This window comes from Natrix helvetica (assembly GCF_964273705.1).
Source record: "Natrix helvetica genome assembly, chromosome: 14".
Classification (NCBI taxonomy): domain Eukaryota; kingdom Metazoa; phylum Chordata; class Lepidosauria; order Squamata; family Natricidae; genus Natrix; species Natrix helvetica.
In genome coordinates, this window is record NC_138564.1 from 9,258,488 (window position 1) to 9,276,916 (window position 18,429).

The 18,429-nt window shown below is 48.5% G+C and overlaps 2 protein-coding genes across 2 annotated transcripts; one reads left to right on the forward strand and one right to left on the reverse strand.

The window, feature by feature from the left end:
- Nucleotides 1–581: 581 nt before the first annotated feature.
- Nucleotides 582–9,862, forward strand: WSB2 (WD repeat and SOCS box containing 2). The gene is made up of 9 exons (XM_081966937.1): nucleotides 582–747; nucleotides 2,416–2,587; nucleotides 3,186–3,421; nucleotides 4,527–4,661; nucleotides 5,039–5,139; nucleotides 6,056–6,228; nucleotides 6,648–6,761; nucleotides 7,690–7,797; nucleotides 8,682–9,862. Exons 1-9 carry the CDS (start codon nucleotides 678–680, stop codon nucleotides 8,842–8,844), a joined length of 1,272 nt encoding a protein of 423 aa, XP_081823063.1. The 5' UTR covers nucleotides 582–677; the 3' UTR covers nucleotides 8,845–9,862.
- A 143-nt stretch (nucleotides 9,863–10,005) lies between these two features.
- On the reverse strand, nucleotides 10,006–17,839 carry RFC5 (replication factor C subunit 5). The gene is made up of 9 exons (XM_081966960.1): nucleotides 17,684–17,839; nucleotides 16,527–16,606; nucleotides 15,401–15,474; nucleotides 14,455–14,614; nucleotides 13,460–13,541; nucleotides 12,864–12,993; nucleotides 12,318–12,395; nucleotides 11,195–11,249; nucleotides 10,006–10,457 (listed from the first exon to the last, which is right to left on the reverse strand). The coding sequence occupies exons 1-9, from the start codon at nucleotides 17,693–17,695 to the stop codon at nucleotides 10,358–10,360; spliced, it is 771 nt and encodes a 256-aa protein (XP_081823086.1). The 5' UTR covers nucleotides 17,696–17,839; the 3' UTR covers nucleotides 10,006–10,357.
- Nucleotides 17,840–18,429: the final 590 nt, after the last annotated feature.

Consider the following 18,429-nt stretch of genomic DNA (forward strand, 5'->3'; position numbering starts at 1 on the left):
GTTGTGGAGGATGGGAGCTGCGGTCAAGCAAGCACCCAGATGGGGAAAGCAGCTGGAAGGATCAGACTATTCCTTCCACGAAAGCCCATCAGGCTGTGGAGGATGGGAGTTGAGGTCCAGCAAGCGCCAGATGGGAAAAGCAGCTGGATGGATCAGGCTACTCTGCCCCAAAGCCCATCGGGCTGTGGAGGATGGGAGCTGCGGTCAAGCAAGCCCCAGATGGGCAAAGCAGCTGGAGGGATCAGACTATTCCTTCCACGAAAGCCCATCAGGCTGTGGAGGATGGGAGTTGAGGTCCAGCAAGCGCCAGATGGGAAAAGCAGCTGGATGGATCAGGCTACTCTGCCCCAAAGCCCATCGGGCTGTGGAGGATGGGAGCTGCGTTCCAGCAAGCACCCAGATGGGGAAAGCAGCCGAGGGAAAGGAGTCCGGGCCAGGCAACTTTCTCCCGAGTAAATCGCTTGCAGCCCTTTCACCAGCTTCCCTTCGCCATCCGCCGTGCGCCCAGGGCGCAAAAGTGGCGCAGGGGCGGAGCGCGTCTCCTCTCCTCCTCCTCCTCCTCCCCGTCCTTGGGCTGCGCGCCGGCTCGGGCTCGCCTGCTTCCCATCCTCTGGCAGCCCGCCGTCATCTGACTCCTCCCGGGTAGGGACGGGCTCGGCAAGAGGAAGCGGCCCTGGATGGAAGCGGCAGCCCCGGGCGACGGTTGCCGGCCGCGGCTGCCCCCGGGGGGAGAGGCGGCGGCGGAAGGTGAGTGGTGGGCGCGCCGGTCCCCCCCCACACACAAGCCCTTCGCCCTGCGCCTCCGGGGAGAGCGAGCCAGGCTGGGCGAGAGGGGCGACCCGGGCGTTTCCCAAGGCAGAAACAAGCGTCCCGCTGCGCCTGCCGCCTCCCATCACCTGCTTGAATCGGACAAGGGGGTCTCGGACACCGGGAGGGGGTGGAGGGGGACCAACGGGGCTCTCCTCCTGCAGTGGACCTGGAAGGAGGCCCTGGGATGTTCCCCGCTTGGGGTCCCCAAGATCCCTCCCCTGTGTCTCCCTGTGGGGGTGCAGCTGCCTGGACAAACCTGTGCAAGATTTGCTGGGGTTCCTTTGTCCTTGGCCTGCTTCTGGCCCAGAAGACCCCTGGCTGAATTTGTGCCGCAGGTGGGACTCGAACTCAGGGTCTCCCCAGTTGGTAGCCTGGTGCTTTTAAGCCATTAAGTAGTTCTTAACCCCTTTCCCACCCTTCCTTTTCCTTTCCTCTCCCCTCCCCCTTTCTTTCCCATCCTCCCTTTTCTTTTCCTCCCTCTTATCCTCTCCTCCCTTCCTCTTCCCCTCCCCCTCCTTCCCTTTCCCCTCTCTTTTTCTCTTTTCTTTCCCTTCCTTTTCCTTCCCTTCCCCCTTCCCCATCTTCCCCTTCCCTACCCTCTCCTCCACTCCCTTCCCTCTCCCCTCCTTTCCCCTTTTCTCTTTCCTTTCCACTTTCCTTTCCCTTCCCTTCCCTTTCCCCCTCCCCTCCCTTCCCCATCCTCCTTCCCTCCCCTCTTCCCCATCCTCCTTTCCTTTCTTTCCCTTCCCCTTCTTTCCTTTCCACTTTCCTTTCCTTTCCCTTCTCTTCCCTTTCCTCCTCCCCTCCCCTCTCCTTCCCTCTCCACTCTTCCACCATCCTTTCCTTTCCTCCCTTTCCTTTCCTCCCTTTCCCTTTCCTTCCCTCTCCTCCACTCCCTTCCTTTCCTTTCCTTTCTTTCCTCCTCCCCTTTCCCTTTCTTGGCTCCTACTGAGTGCCTGGATGGATCCCCCTGTATTTTCCTTGGCAAGGCTTTTCAGAAGTGGGTTTTGCCATTGCCTCTTTCCTAGGGCTGAGAGGCAGGGACAGGCCTAAGGACACCCAGCTGGCTTCATGCCTAAGACAGGACTGGAACTCAGGGCCCCAAAGTTTCTAACTCCATGCCTTAGCCACCACAACGGGTTCGCCTTCCCCTGGCATTGGGGGGAAAAAAGTGACTTATGACCCTTTCCCACACTTACGACCATTGCAGCATCTCCATGGTCACGAGATTTACCTTCCGACGCTTGACCCCTGACTCACATTTATGACGGTTGCGGCATCCCGGAGTCATGTGTTCCCCCTTTTTGCGGCCTTCTAACAAGCAAAATTCAAGGGGAAGCCAGATTCTCTTAATGGCCGGGTTACTAATTTAAGAGCGGCAGGGATTCGCTTAACAACCGTGGCAAGCAAAAGTTGTAAAGTGGGACAAAACTCAGTTAACAAATGTCTCCCTTAGCAACATAGGTTCGTGGCTCCGTTGTGGTCGTACGTGGACCACAATGTACGTATTTCCGAGGTATCCCTGTATTTTCTGGTTTTCGTGGTACGGTCTGCATATACGTGGGAGGGGTCTGCTCTGTAATGCAACAGTTACCCTCTCCCCAGGAGAGCCCCTCCTCGTGGCCGAGCTCAAGCCGGGACGACCCCAACAGCATGACTGGAAATCCAGCTGTGAGACCTGGAGCGTGGCCTTCTCCGCCGACGGGACTTGGTTTGCCTGGTCACAGGGCCACTGCGTGGTCAGGCTGCTCCCGTGGCCTTTGCAGGGGGCTGAGCAGTGAGTATCCACACTAGGGCGGTGCTGCAGCCCCTTCCCAAGGCAGCTTTGGGACTGCCAGGTCCTTTGGGCTCCTGATAGTCAGAATCAGATAGAATGGCAGAGTTGGAAGGGATCTTGGAGGTCTACTAGTCCAACCCCTTGCTCAGGCAGGAATGGAATAGAATATAGAGAATAGAATAGAATACAATAGAATAGAATAGGGAAGGGAAGAATAGAATAGAATAGAAATGGAATAGAATAATGGGATAGGGATAGAATAGCTGGAAGGGACCTTGGAGGTCTACTAGTCCAACCCCTTGCTCAGGCAGGAATGGAATAGACTATAGAGAATAGAGTAAAATAGAATAGAATAGGGAAGGGAAGAATAGAATAGAATAGGAATATTGTTGAATACTGTTTGCGGGCGAAAGATTGAGAGAAAATACTTTCCCCAAGTTTTGCACCGGTTCTCCTTCTCAAGACACCCCAAAGTTTCCAGTTTCTTAATAATTAGGCATCTGGGATGTTGCTCGAAAGGGAAGGAAGGAAGCAACTTCAAGGATCTTGTCTAACTCGAAGATCTCTTTTGACCTTCTTCCTTCCGCTCCAACCGCAGCCACGTCAAAGCTTTGGAACCCAAGACCCAGTGTGCAAAAACCAAGGCCAAGGGTTGCAGAGGGACCAAGGAGAAGAGCTTGGAATGTGGACAGATTGTCTGGGGTCTGGCGTTTAGTTCGTGGCTGCCGCCCCAACCCCATAAGAAGTATCTCCCCTGGAAGGAATCATCTCCTTGCTTGATCCTGGCCACGGGATTACATGACGGGCAGATTAAAGTCTGGGAAGTAGAAACAGGTAAGTTGCCTTCATTTGCTGAAACGGAAGACAATCTTTGCAAATTTTGCTAAGGTAATGATAGCTGATCAGCTGCTGTAAGGCTGTAAAGCGAGATGATGCAATGAGAATGTGTCAGCAGGGTTACTGCCACTTTAAGAAGCTGCCTATATAAGGGAGGCCATCTCTCTCTCTCTCTCTCTCTCTCTCTCTCTCTCTCTCTCTCTCTCTCTCTGCTTCCATGTTAGAGTTGAAGACTGATTGATTGCCTGGTTTTGCCTAGTACGTGTATGTATATATACAGAAGTGAGTACACCCTCTCACATTTTGTAAATATTTAAGTGTATCTTTTCATGTGACAACACGGAAGAAATGACACTTGGCTACAATGTAAAGTAGTGAGTATACAGCTTGTATAACAATGTAAATGTGCTGTCCCCTCAAAATAATGCAACATACAGCCACTAATGTCTAAACTGCTGGCAAGATATACCTAAATATTTACAAAATGTGAGAGGGTGATATACTGTATATGCCTTGTAGATAAACCACGGTTTGAAAGACAAAACCTCTGGGTCCTGTATTTTGCTCCTAGTTTGTCTCAAAATAATAGTCACACTGTGCACACTCAGACAAATTTGCTTACAGACACAGGCATGTGTGCATGAAGCATGGTGGTTGCTCTTACCGTTGCTACCGGTACGCTGATCGCGGTCTGTTCGTGCATGCGCTGCGCTTGCATGCACAATCCAGCACCCCTGTGACAACCAGCTGCTTGTTGGGGCTCGCGCAGGCACTGCCCGCTGTGCATGCAGGCGCACTTTACCATTTGCCATAAAACAGCTATAGAGCGCGAGCGGGCAGGCCAAACGAGCCACCGTACTGGTACCCTCTCAGCTGCTCCCGGCCACTACCGGTACGGCCGGACTGGGAGGTACCCACAACAAGCCACCTCTGGTGTGAAGCTTCTTTCACATCCTGCCTCAGTACGGCCCAAGTATGTTTGTTTTAAGAGATTGATTGAAACCCAAAGACATAACGTTACAAGGATTTCCGCAGTTGGGCTGCAGATAATCCTCGACAAACCACGTCGTTTTCCTTTTGCTCGCTGCCTCTTTCTCGGCAGGAAACTTGCTTTTTCACCTCGTGGGGCACCAAGACGTGGTGAGGGATTTGAGCTTTGCACCCGGCCACCCTCGTTCCATTCTCGTCTCTGCATCCCGGGACAAAACGCTTCGTGTCTGGGACCTCGGACAAAATGGTAAGAATGATTATACAGGTTGGCAGAGTTGGAAGGGACCTTGGAGGTCATCTAGTCCAACCCCCCACAGAAGACCCTACACCATTTCTGACAGATGGCAGTCCAGTCTCTTCTTGAAAGCCTCCAGGGATGAAGCTCCCACAATGTCCGGAGGCAATTTCTGTTCCATGGGTTGATTGTTCTCCCTGTCAGAAAATTCCTCCTTATTTCCAGGTTGAATCTCTCCTTGTTCAATGCAATTTTCTTTTGTATTTTACCCTGAAACATCGGAGGCCCTGCTTGTTGGGCATCCTTAGCAGAGGGACCTGTAGCATTCAGACTTCCTATCTGGGTCTCTAATCCTCACTTTCCCCCTCCCCCTCTTCTATTTTTTCTAGGGAAGCAATTAAAAGTGCTTTCTGGACATTTGCAGTGGGTTTACGGTTGCTCCATTTCTCCCGACGGTCAGATGCTCTGCTCCGTGGCTGGAGAGAAATCGGTGAGTGAATTCTACACGGAAAGGGCCATGTGGTTGATAGTGAGAAATGAGGTTGGTATATAGATCTTTGGTGGCAATCTGACTTTAGATTTGTCACCAAGTGGTTGAAATGCAGCATTGCAGGCTGCTTCTGCTGACCACCAGCGATTTGGCAGTTCGAATCCCATCAGGCTCAAGGTTGACTCAGCCTTCCGTCCTTCCGAGGTGGGAAAAATGAGGACCCAAATTATTGGGGGCAAGAGGCTGACTCTGTAAATGGTTTAGAGAGGGCTGTAAAGCACTGTGAAGCGATATATAAGTCTAAGTGCTATTGCTATTGTCCTTCCTTCCTTCCTTCCTTCCTTCCTTCCTTCCTTCCTTCCTTCCCTCCCTCCCTCCCTCCCTCCCTCCCTCCCTCCCTCCCTCCCAATGGTTAGAATGCAGTATTGCAGGCTAATTCTGCCAACTGCTAGCTGTTTGATTCTGTCTGGCTCAAGGTTGACTCAGTCTCCCATCCTTCCAAGGTTGGTAAAATGAAGACCCAGATGGTTGACTCTGTAAACCGTTTAGAGAGGGATATAAAGCACTGTGAAGTGGTATATAAGTGCTATTGCTATTGCTCTTCCTTTTCTCCTTCCTTCCTTCCTTCCTTCCTTCCTTCCTTCCTTCCTTCCTTCCTTCCCACCTACCCTCCCTCCCTCCCTCCCTGCTATTCTTCCTTTGTTGGGGACAATAGGCTGACTCTGTAAAGCACTGTAAGTCAGTCAAACGGGTGGCCTGCAGGCCAGATGAGTCACTCACAGGCCACGCCCACCCCGCTCTGCAAAAGCCAAAAAAAACCTCAGGTTGCGATACGTCGTGTGATGTGATCGCATTTAACCCTCCCGTGGCCTAAAGTGTGATTGCTGTTTATTGTTGTCGTTTCTCGCCCTGCCAGGCTCTGCTCTGGAGCATGAGCTCGTATCGCCTGCTGCGGAAACTGGAAGGCCACCAAGGCTGTGTCGCGTCTTGTGACTTTTCTCCAGATTCCGCCCTGCTTGCCACTGCCTCCTACGACACCTGCGTGATCCTCTGGGATCCCTGTACGGGGGAGAAACTAAGATCCCTTTGGTAAGGAAGGTGGGCAGAGAGATGCTGCCCTTGCGAGGTGGGCTAGATGGCAAGCATGCCCAGATGAATTCATTCTACTTTAGTGTTAAGACTAATTGATAAGCCGGCGTTGCCCAGGTATTTATTTATAGGGGGGGGGGGGGGGGAATGTCCGGATGAAATGTAATTTCTAATGTTGGATTTTCCCCCTTATCAGAGGGAGCCCTCTTGTGGAGGACTGTGAAGCCGTTACCATGGCAACTCCATTTGTGCTGTACAGTAGAAAGCCATTTTACGGCAGTACAGTAGAAACCATTTTAAGGCACAACAGGCTGTATAAGTATAATTTACAGGGGTGTTTCATCAGCAGCTGATAGTCCCCGTCCTCCCCAAGGTGGGCTAGTAAGAAGATTCCAACCTGTTTTTTTCCTTCTTCATAGGCATGTCCCCTTGCAACCTGCCGTGGACCAAGGTGTGAACTTCTACACCAGCTCCTTGAGGTCTGTGTGCTTCTCACCCGAAGGTCTCTTCCTTGCCACGGTGGCAGACGACAGGTGAGAGGCTCCAGGGTGGAACGGAAATACTTACGTTGCTACGGATCCTATCCCAGATATGGTGTCTACCGCAGGGGTGTCAAACTCAATTTCATTGAGAGCCACATCGGGGCAGTGGTTGACCTCAGGGGGCTGGGTAGACATGGCCTACCTGCGTGGGTGTGGTCAACTGGGAGGGCGTGGTCATCTTGACACCACTCCTCTGATGTTCTCCAGATGGTTGGGCCTACAGGTCCCATCGGGTCACACTGGAAAGGAAAGAGGAGAGCCAGAGATCCAATACCTATGGATGCTTAAGAAGACTGGTTTTATTTAGTTAGGTTCTTGGGCTCAACTTTGGAAAGTTATTTTTGCTGTGGCCCCCCAGCGGAGATTTAGACAGTGAGAAGGTTGGGGAGGAACCTGGGCCAGTCCTGGAGGCTGGGGAGGGCTCTGAGGAGGGCTCTGTGTCGGAGGCAGAGAGGGGCCCAGGGCCGTATGTCAGTTATCAGCTGCCTTCAGAGTCAGACATCAGTGAGGCAGAAGAACAGCTGGAGCCTGTTCCCAGTGTGCGCATGCACAGAGCTGCCAGGCGAAGGGAACAGCTAAAGAACAGGGGTCGACTTGGGAGTAAGGCCACAGGTGGATGATGAATGGCCCCTTCCAGAAGAAATAAAAGGAGTGAAAGGGGAGTGGAGTTTGCAGGAGACAATTAGTTCGCTTCATTGGTTCGTGACTCTCCGAGACTCCTTCCCAAGTTCTGCACATATCGGCCTGGCAGCTCTCCAAGGCAGAGAAGGTCTGTGACTGCAAATCCTCCCTGGAAAGACTTGGCTGGGTGTGAATGAGCAGAATTCACAGTCAATTAATAAAAGGGGCTTTTGTCGGGACCAGGAGTTTGCTTCATGCTCTTGGGAAGCCTCGGTCAGAACACTTTTATCTCCTTTAGACTCCTTCGGATCTGGGCATTAGAGCTTGAGAGTCCTGTTGCTTTTGCTCCCGTGAAGAACGGTCTCTGCTGCACTTATTTTCCACATGGTGGGATCATCGCAACGGGGTAAGTTCTGGCCGAGAACCGTGCGGACTTTGTTTCAAAGGGTTGGGGGAAGGAGATTTTAAGTATCTGGTGTATGGAGTGTGCCGAGCGGTCCATGAACCATCTACCTTGCCAATAGCTCCTTGAACCAACTGCGTCACGTTCTTGGGGTCATCTTGAGGAGTGCAGGTAGCCTACATGAGCCTGGGAAGAGGTGGTTTGGGGGCTTCCATCTGCAAGGAAACCCCCAAGCTCAGAGAGCATTAAGGACCCCCCAATTCAAATCTGAGCTACAAGTGTTCTACTAATATCCTGCCCTTGTTCCAATCCTAATCAAGTCCATCTCACCTTACCTTTTTTTGGGGGGGGGGGAACTTGGTTGTGCTGCCCCCTACTACATTAACTAATTTAGAATAAGAGTTGGAAGGGACCTTGGAGGTCTTCTAGTCCAACCCCCTGCCTAGGCAGGAAACCTTATACCGTTTCAGACAAATGGCTATCCAACATCTTCTTGAAAACTTCCAGTGTTGGAGCATTCACAACTTCTGGAGGCAACTTCTGTTCCACTGATGAATTGTTCTTGTCAGAAAATTTCTCCTCGGTTCTAAGTTGCTTCTCTCCTTGATTAGTTTCCACCCATTGCTTCTTGTTCTACCCTCAGGTGCCTTGGAGAGTAGCTTGACTCCCTCTTCTTTGGGGCAACCCCTGAGATATCGGAAGACTGCTATCCTGTCTCCCCTAGTCCTTCTTTTCAGTAAACTAGACATATACCAATTCCAGCACCCGTCCTTTGTTTCTGCCTCCAGTCCCCTAATCATCTTCGTTGCTCTCCTCTGCACTCTTTCTATCTAGAGTCTCCACATCTTCTAAAGTAATGAACTCAGTTCTGTCTCTTCCTGTTGCAGGACCAGAGATGGCCACGCCCAATTTTGGACAGCTCCTCAAGCTCTCTCTCCTCTAAAGCACTTGTGCCGGAAAGTCCTCCGCGGCTGCTTCACCAGCTACCAAGTCCAGGCGCTGAGCATTCCCAAGAAGATGAAGGAATTCCTCACCTACAGGACTTTATGACGTCGGCCCAAAGGAGGTGCTGCTGTGATCCGTTTCTCGCTTGGCCTTGTGTTGCACACCGACAAGATAAAACTGTTTGGGATGTCAAGCAAGGAAGCAACCTCATTTCCTAGCTAAGAAATTGACCCAAGGATGCTGTTGGCAAATTTTCTGAACTAGCCACGTGGAAGAAATCTTAAGGAGTTTTTGCCATTATTTAAAATTGGTCAGTTATCCTCCTGGGCTTAGTGGGATGCGGATCAAACACCCACAGCTGCCCCTCAGACCTTTTTTTTTAACAAAAAACCAACTCAGGATACAGAAGGAAACCATGATGAGAGTATCATCATTTAAACAGCTAACGGCAACTTTTTTGGTCATTCCGGAGTGATTTTAGCTCCTGTTTGTCCACTGTCTAGGAAAAAAAAATCAGGTTTGGATCTTCTCCATGACTGCAAACGTGGAATTGGAAATCTTTCCTGCAACAATGGGCCACTGGATGAAGCTTATGCCGTTTACGGGGAGATGGGAAATCAAAGCTGTGATTTTTTATTAATTTTTGGGCTGGCTTGAACGGGGAAACGCTTTGTCAGTAAAATAAGCCAAGAGGTACATATCAAGATTAATGATCTCAGAGCAGTTTGGGGTCCCGTTCCCCCCTCCACCGAAGATCAGAGAGCAAAACGGCCAATGATGGATAAGCAACGAGAAATTTCTTGGGTTCATAACAGAAACACAAAACCGAACAAAAGTGTAGTGATATTTTGGAGGACTAAGGAATTCCCCAAGTGTGGCAAATTGCACCATGAAAGAGTTTAATAAGCTTGTGAAATTGGGGGATAGGATGAGAAGAATTTAAGGCTAATAGAAATCAGAGTGTTTATTCTGCTCAACTGGTGTAAATTATCACGGACGGAGCCTGATGGGAGATCTGAATTATCTACGAGAGGATCGTGTCTTGCTTATTATTAAGGATCTTCCTAAATCTAAATCTAGGAATTTCCTTATAATAAGAGTTGTCGGCCAGTGGAATATTGGGGGGAGAAAACAAACAAACAGCTGCTCCTAGTCACTCGAGGTCTTTACATTCAGAACTCAGCAGCCGTTGGACTAAACGATCTCTGAGGTCCCCTTTCCAGCTACACGATTGTATGATTCTTTCATATAAATGAATTTATTTTGAACAAGATTGGTGGGGGAGGGGGAGGGGTGGAGCTTCACGAGGTGCTGGTGTGAATGTATTTCGAGACATTTTGAACCAATTCTAGGATTCCAGGGACATAATACACGAGAACCCTCGTTCTCAAGCATCTTGAAGATCATTTCCTGTTAATGTAGACCGGCAATGTTTCTGTCCAGATTGGTTAAGGAGAGGACCACGTTCTTCTTCTGCGAGATCCTAAGAAGCACTGAGAATGACCAGGCTGGTAGGACACCCAGAACTGCAAGATTTTGATGGGAAGGGTCCAGATGTGTTCTAAGGACAACCCTTAGGTTCCCGGGTTGTAGTTCAGGCCGTGGGAGAGTAGCTTGGTCACGAAGCCTCAGCTGCAATCAGATCCCTGATGACCTGGAAGGCAGCTACAAAAGAGCCCAGTTGGATCTTCTCATTTGTCCCTGCGGCCAAGCGGTGTCTGAAAGACAATGGAACAGGAGGTGATCGATCTTACGCAGAACTTTTTTTCTAAAGAAACCTACTTAGCTTGCAAAGAATATCCTACAACCGTGTTGGCCAACCTCTTCGGCATCGAGTGCCGAAATGGGAGTGCACACTGTTCTTCGGGGGCAGCTGCTCTTCCGGTTTCTGGCACTCCCGCACACGCGAACACCAGCTGGCTGGCGCACCGGAACCCGAAAGAGCAACAAGCGATGGCTTGCGTGCCCGGAGAGATGGCTCCGCATGCCACTTCCGGCACGCGCGTCTGCCATAGGTTTGCCGTCACAATGTTAAAAGTCTTCAAGCCGGCGTGAAATGTGCGAAGGCAAGTTACACAGCGAGCTTGGAGCCTGTGCAATTCTGTGATGTTGGCAATCTGCGCTTCCTGGATAAAGAAAATTCAGCTTTGTGTAGGGAAGCAAGCTTCTAGTTCTCATGGCTGCAGGCTGGATGAACCGTGGCAGCTGTAAGGCTCGTGGACTTCAGCTCCCAGAATTCCCCAGCCACGACCGTAGGGTCGCCGTGCAGAGAGCAACTTGACACAAAACCAGTGCTTCCCCAGTTGTCGCCTTCATATTCTCAACGCTGCACAGGTAAAAATTTACACGTGCATTTTTTACTAGAGGTTGGAAGTCAGCGCGCCAATAAAATCTTAGCCTGTGTCTACATGATCCTAAATATGTGAAAAACAATTGTGCACTGGAGAATACTCACTCCACATCTGCCATCTTGATCAGCAGCTGGATCCGAACAGATGTTGGGAAATCAACTGTGGGATGAGAGAGCACAAGACAGCATTTTACAAAAACGATTACCCTTCACTGTACCTTAAAATAGCCATTATCAAAAGCACTTAAGACTTATATATCACCTCTGGGTAGTTTACGGAGTCAGCATCTTGACAATCTTATATAACACTGTGAAGCGGTATATAAGTCTAAGTGCCATTTCTATAATTTCTTCTCTATGTCAGGGTTCCAAGTAACACCCCCAACGAAAGAAGGCTCCAAGGTTTGAGTTTCCACAAAGTTCCATTTTTTTAAGAGATGTCCTATTGGCGCATCTGGGAAAACCCCAAATGTGAAAGTTTCCAGGTTTCCCCCACCCAAGGGAAAGTCCAAATCCCTGCCCAGCACCCACAGGTCCATCCCATGGTCCAATTAGGCACCATCCAAAACTGGAGATGCCTCCCAGTCACGCCACTCCAGGTTCAGGGCAAGATGTCCTTGACTCTGAGAAAGGAATGCTATTTTGACTATACATCTCCCATTCTCCATATAATCCCACCCCCCTCTCATTTTCCCACAGCATAAAATGTCACAGGTCGGAAGGCCCAAAGGTAAAACAATGGCTTCCAGGTCTGACATCCTACTCTACTCTACTCTACTCTACTCTACTCTACTCTACTCTACTCTACTCTACTCTACTCTACTCTACTCTACATTCCTATTCTATTCTATTCTACTCTACCCCTATCATCCCTATTCTATTCTATAGCTATGAGGACACAGTGGTTAGAATGCAGCATTGCAGGCTGACTCTGCCCACTGCCAGCAGTTCGATCCTGACCGACTGAAGGTTAATGCATCCTTCCGAGGTGGGTAAAATGAGGACCCAGATTATTGGGGTCAAGAGGCTGACACTATAAACTGCATAGAGAGAATTGTAAAGCCCCGTGAAGCGGTATATAAATCTAAGCACTATTGCTATAAGCCTCCGCACCAGAAGCGATTAGCAAAAACAGCTCAATAACATTTCTGTCTCATCCAGGCTTCCTGAGGTAAATTTTTGACGAAATACTAAAAGAACGACACACGGGCACCCAAAGTCCTTTTACCTCTGTGAACAAACAAATGAATTTCTGTTAGGATGTCTTGCAAAGCCAGGCCCTTCAAGGTCTTCAGTTCCAGGATGTCTGAGCAAAATGTCAAGGAGAAACAAGTTCCGTGGGTCCTATTCTATTCTTTCTATTCCTCTTCCTCTTCCATTCCCATCCCATATTTTCTACTCTATTCTATTCTTTATATTCCTCTTCCTCTTCCATTCCCACTTCATTCCTATCCCATCCCATCCCATATTTTCTATTCTATTCTATTCTTTATATTCCTCTTCCATTCCCACTCCATTCCTATCCCATCACATATTTTCTATTCTATTCTATTCTATTCCATTCCTATCCCATCCCACCCCATATTTTCTATTCTATTCTTCTTTCCTCTCCTCTTCCTCTCTATTCTATCCCTCTTCCTATTGTATTCCATTCCATTCCAATTCCTGGTCCATCCCATATTTTCTATTCCATCCCACCCCATACTGTCTATTCTATTCCACCCCATTCTATCCCACTAAGCCACCTGCACACGGATTCCCACTTGAAGGATACTGCGGTAGGCGGAGGTTAAGTCCAGGTTCAGCATCCAGTCCAGGATGTTGGCGATATCAGACTTGAGCGGCTGCCCCGTGCAAGTGTAGACGGTCTCTTCGGTCACTTGGCCAAAAGCCATGTAGGTGCTCTGCAAGACGGAAGAGACAGAGAGAGAGATGAGGAATCACTGGTTTGCTTCCTTGGGTCCAGTTATCAGCTGCCTTGGGAGTCAGACCAACAGCTGGAGCCTGTTCCCAGTGTGCGCATGCGCAGAGTGGCCGGACGAAGGGAACAGCTAAGGAACAAGGGTCGACTTGGGAGTAAGGCCACAGGTGGATGAGGAATGGCCCCTCCCAGAGGAAATAAAAGAGGAGCGAAAGGGGGGTGGAGTTTGCAGGAGTTCCTTCCTGCATTCTTGCCAAGTATTGCGGCGTCTGAAAGATCTCGGCCCGGCCATTCTCCAAGCCTGATAAAAGGTCGGTAATTGGGAACTCTCTTGAAAGACTGTGGGAGAGGAAAGACTTTGCTGGAGAGGAAGTCGCTGTAAATTAATTAAAAGGGGCTTATCGGGACGAGGACTCGGCTTCGTGCTCGGTCAGGACAGGAAGCCTTACCTGCAAGATGTTCAGAGATCTGCGCATATCGCCGTTGGACAGCGTCACCAAGGCTTTCATTCCATCTTCGCTTACATCAACGCTGAAAGAGCAAAAGAGGGATTCAATAGGCCGCTGAGAATCCTGTGGTTTCCTCCACATCCACCCCTTCCCAGTGATCCTACACAACAGGTCACACAACCGTGAAAAGCTCGCTCTTTTCATCCAGCACTCCCGGCCAGGATTCTGGCAATTTGAACGTTTTATCAACATCACGCCCAGGGAGTAGGGATCTCTACTGGGAGTGGAGATAGCTGGGGGAAACTTGTAGCCAAAGCAACATTATTTCTTCTGGGAACCAAGGACGTTCTCACCAGCACCTGGAGGGATGTGGACCAGAACCATCTAGATTTTGGAGGGTGACCAAAAGGGGTGGGGGTGGGTGGGGAAGAGAACTTTGCGTTTTGAATTGGGTGGGGAAAGCCTGGGGAGATTCAGAGTCAGGTTTTCACCAGCTGTGCCAATATGGCATGTGGCTCGGGGGCTAAGACGCGGAGCTTGTCGATCCACAAGGATGGCAGTTTGGCGGTTCGAATCCCTAGCGCCGCGTAACGGAGTGAGCTCCCGTGACTTGTCCCAGCTTCTGCCAACCTAGCAGTTCGAAAGCACGTAAAAAATGCAAGTAGAAAAATAGGAACCACCTTTGGTGGGAAGATTAACAGCGCTCCGTGCGCCTTCGGGGTTTAGTCATGCTGGCTAAATGACCACGGAGACGTCTTCGGACAGCGCTGGCTCTTCGGCTTTGAAACGGAGATGAGCACCGGCCCCTAGAGTTGGGAACGACTAGCACGTATGTGCGAGGGGAACCTTTACCTTTTCCTTAATAAATCTATACTTTGAGGAGCCCTGCCTTGGAGTTTTGATTTCACCTGGGCTGTTACTTGGAACTTTGTCAATTGGAGCAGCCAGATCTCTGACTCCCTTCTGTCATTCCCTCCCTGAGGCTTTTTACTCACTTCTCCTTCTCAATAACATGCTTCAACCGAGGGACCATGAGTTTTGGCGTCAAAGGGCCAAACCGGAACCTGGTGCATCTGGATTGTAGAGCTGGGATTATTTTGGAGAGGTAGTTGCAGATCAGGCAAAATCGGGTGTTCTCGGTGAATTTCTCAATCACTGGAGAAGACGTATGAAGGCAAAAGTTAAGGTTAGGGCTGCCAGATTCATGGCAATCTTAAAACAGGCTATCAAAATTACTGGTATGTCAACTGCGTACAAGGAGAATTTGTATAAAGTGTTTTATAGGTGGCGTATGTCACCCGAAAGATTAGGCGACATAAAAAAATGGCTTTCTGCCTGGATGGCTCCTAGGGTGAGCCGAAAGATAGAAAAGGGAAGCAGTATGCTCCCTCCCATATTTGGGCATACCAGGGGTTGTGACACAATACATATATATTGCCACTAAGCCACAGGCTCTCTTCCTTAACAGCTAGGCCAGGGAAATAGGTATGTATTTGTGTTACATTGTGTTTGATTCCCAGTAAGGGTATGGCTAGCTGATGAGACCTAAATAGCTTGAAATAGATCTATACTAGTCTCCCTTTATTTATTTATCAGCACAAATACAACACAAATATAAAAAAGGCAACATTAAAAATAAAAATATGGTCTTCAGCCTGGATGGTCCTCTGTAATGAGCCGAAGGACAGAAAGGGAGAGTAGTGAGCTCCCTCCCATTATTATGACGCAAAAAATTAATACCCAGGCGACACAGTATAATGAATGATGAAATGTTTGTATTAAAGGATAATTTAAAAATGGGGGAGGGGGGAAAGAGGCTATCAGCTGTCCTTTTGGGTCGGCAGATCAAGATGGCAGTCATCAAAAAGTTAACGGCAATCACGTCTAGGACTGTTGATCTTTGTAGCATCCCTTTCTGGATGGGAAGGGTCATCAACTCACCACGCCTGAGAGCATTTTGTGCATCCTGGGTCATGGCGTCGGCTTCATCCAGAATCACCAGCTTAAAACCTCTCCTAACAGGACAAGAGAAACAAGAACTGGGAACTCTGAAAATTCAGTGGGCTTCATTGGAGAGCCATGGTGGTGCAGTGGTTACAATTTAGTACTGCAGGCAATGTCTGAAGATTGCTGGCTACTTGCAATATGGCAGATCGAATCTCACCAGGCTCAAGGTTGACCCATCCTTCCACCCTTCCGAGGTTGGTTGAATGAGGATCCAGATTGTTGGGGGCAATAGGCTGACTCTGTAAACCGCTTAGAGAGGGCTGTGAAAGCACTATGAAGTGGTATTTAACTGCTATTGTTATTGTACCCACCCATTGATCACTGATTAAACCCATCTAGTTGTTGTGGCCCGCCAGTGACCATCGGAGCTGGCGGCAGATTCGGACAGTGAGGAAGTTGGGGAGGAACATGGGCCAGTCCTGGAGTCTGGGGAAGGCTCAGACGAGGGCTCTGCGTTGGAGGTAGAGATGGGGCCAAAGCTGTCTGGCAATTCTCAGCTGCCTTCGGAGCTAGAGAGCAGTGAGGCAGAGGAACAGCTGGAGCCTGTTCCCAGTGTGCGCATGCGCAGAGCTGCCAGAAGAAAAGAACAGCTCAGAAATCAGGGCTGACTTGGAAGTAAAGCCAAGGTGGATGGTGAATGGCCCCTTCCACAGGAAATAAGACAGGAGCAAAAGGGAAGTGGACATTTGCAGGAAACAATTTGTTCATTCATTTCAGGAGTGTGAAGATCTGTCCGTGAATCTCAGAGACTCTGTGCCAAGTCTTTCCTTGCACAGTACTGCGTTTGGGAAAATGTTTACAGGGCAGCTTTCCAAGCTAGATAAGGTCTGTGGTCATAACTTCACCTTTGAAAGATTGTTTGCCAGGCCTTGGCTGAATGAACGAGAGGAATTCACAGCTGTTTAATAAAAGGGGTTTTGCCTCGTGCTTTTTGGGGAAGCCAAGGTCAAAACAATTGTAGGAGAGGATAGGTAGATACAGACAGACAGGTACGTATCTGGCCAGAACATTGTCTGTTTCCAAGGAATATTCAGAGGAGAGAATTCTCAAAGGTGCTTACTTGAAGATGGTTCTGGTGCTGGCAAAGTTCAGGATAGGCCCTCTGACGATATCAATGCCTCGGTCGTCAGAAGCATTCAGCTAAAGAAAGAAGGAACATACATTAAGAGCTAGGGTGGTGCAGTAGTTAGAATGCAGTGCTGCAGGCTAATTCTGCCGACTGGTAGCAGTTCGATTCTGAATGGCTCAAGGTTGACTCAGCCTTCCATTCTTCCGAGGTGGGTAAAATGAGGGCTCAGATTGTTGGGGGCAAGAGGCTGTAAATTGCTTAGAGAGGGGTGTAAAGCATGGTGAAGCGGTATATAAGTCTAAGTGCTATTGCTATCTATCTCCATGTCTATCATCCATCCATCATCTCTAAATCTATCTTATCTTTCTTCCTATCTTTTTATCTATTTATATCTATCTATCTATCTATCTATCTATCTATCTATCTATCTATCCATCTATATTCATTTATCTATCTATCCTACCTATCATCTCTATATCTATCTTCCTATCTATCTTCCTATCTCTCTATCTCTCTATCTATCTATCATCTATCTATCATCTATTTATTTATTTATCTATCCTATCTATCACCTCTATATCTGTCTATCTATCTATCTATCTATCTATCTATCTATCTATCTATCTATCATCTACCTACCTACCTACCTATCATCTATCTATCTAATCTATCTATCATTTCTATATCTATCTTCCTATCTTCCTATATCTATCATCTATCTATCTATCTATCTATCTATCTATCTATCTATCTATCATCTATCTATCTATCTATCTATCTATCTATCTATCTATCTATCTATCTATCTATCATCTATCTTCCTATCTATCTATCATCATCCATCTACCTATCTACCATATCTATCTCTATAGCTATCTAAGAGCTATGGTGGCATATTGGATAGAATGCAGAATTGCAGCCTAATTCTGCCAACGAGTTTTCCAAGTCTTTTTCCTAGAGCTTTTTAATCTCCATCTTTTATAACCAAAATTGAAATGGGACGCAGGGAGTCCAAAATATAAACACGTAGAACAGAACCTCGCAAACAGAATGCTGCAACCTAAACAAACAACGTGTTGGCAGGAATTTCCCCCCTGCCTTCACTGGGAAAGCGATCCAAGTCCAGTTAAGACCACAGACGTGGTTACCTCTAAAACCATCGAGCCGAATTCTCTCTCTTTGTAAAGCTGTTTAGCGCAAGCGAGAATCGTAGACGTCTTGCCAGTCCCTGGAGGTCCATAGAGCAGGAGGTGAGGCAAACGATCCTCGCTGATAAACTTCTGTACTGGTTGAGAGACAGAGAGAGAGAGCAGAGATGGCGTCGCCCCAAGCGACAAGCAATAAACCTTTCGCTTGGCTGGCAAATCACTTCTGCTTTGCCTGCAAGCTTATCTATTTGTACTTCTCCAATTCTTGGGTGCCCACATAGATGGTTGCAAGTTTTAAGAGCGTGCCCTGGCCCGCAGGTCGAGGGGGGCACAAGAGACCATTATACAGGGTGTATACCAGCTTTGTAAATCAGTGTATAAATGTCATTAGGTAGCAGTAGTCAGGCAGCAATTTAATAAATAATGATAAGATGAAGGGGAAGGGGGAGGAGAAGGAGAAGGAAGAAGGAAGGAAGGAGAAGAAGGAAAGAGAAGGAAGAGGAAGAGGAGGAGGAGGAGAAGAAGATGAAGATCAAACAACATCTAGCTATCATGGGTCCTTGGGAAGAACTTGATAGGTGGACTACAATGCCAAATCCAGTTTAAACATCTGGCGACCTTTCCGACGATCCAAAATAACAACATTGTATTTCCCCCTATGCATATAGCAGCTTGCTCTGCAATGGGAGCTATTTTTAAAGCTGGGCTTTAAAGCAGGAGGTGCTTTAAAGCAGGAGAGATCTCTT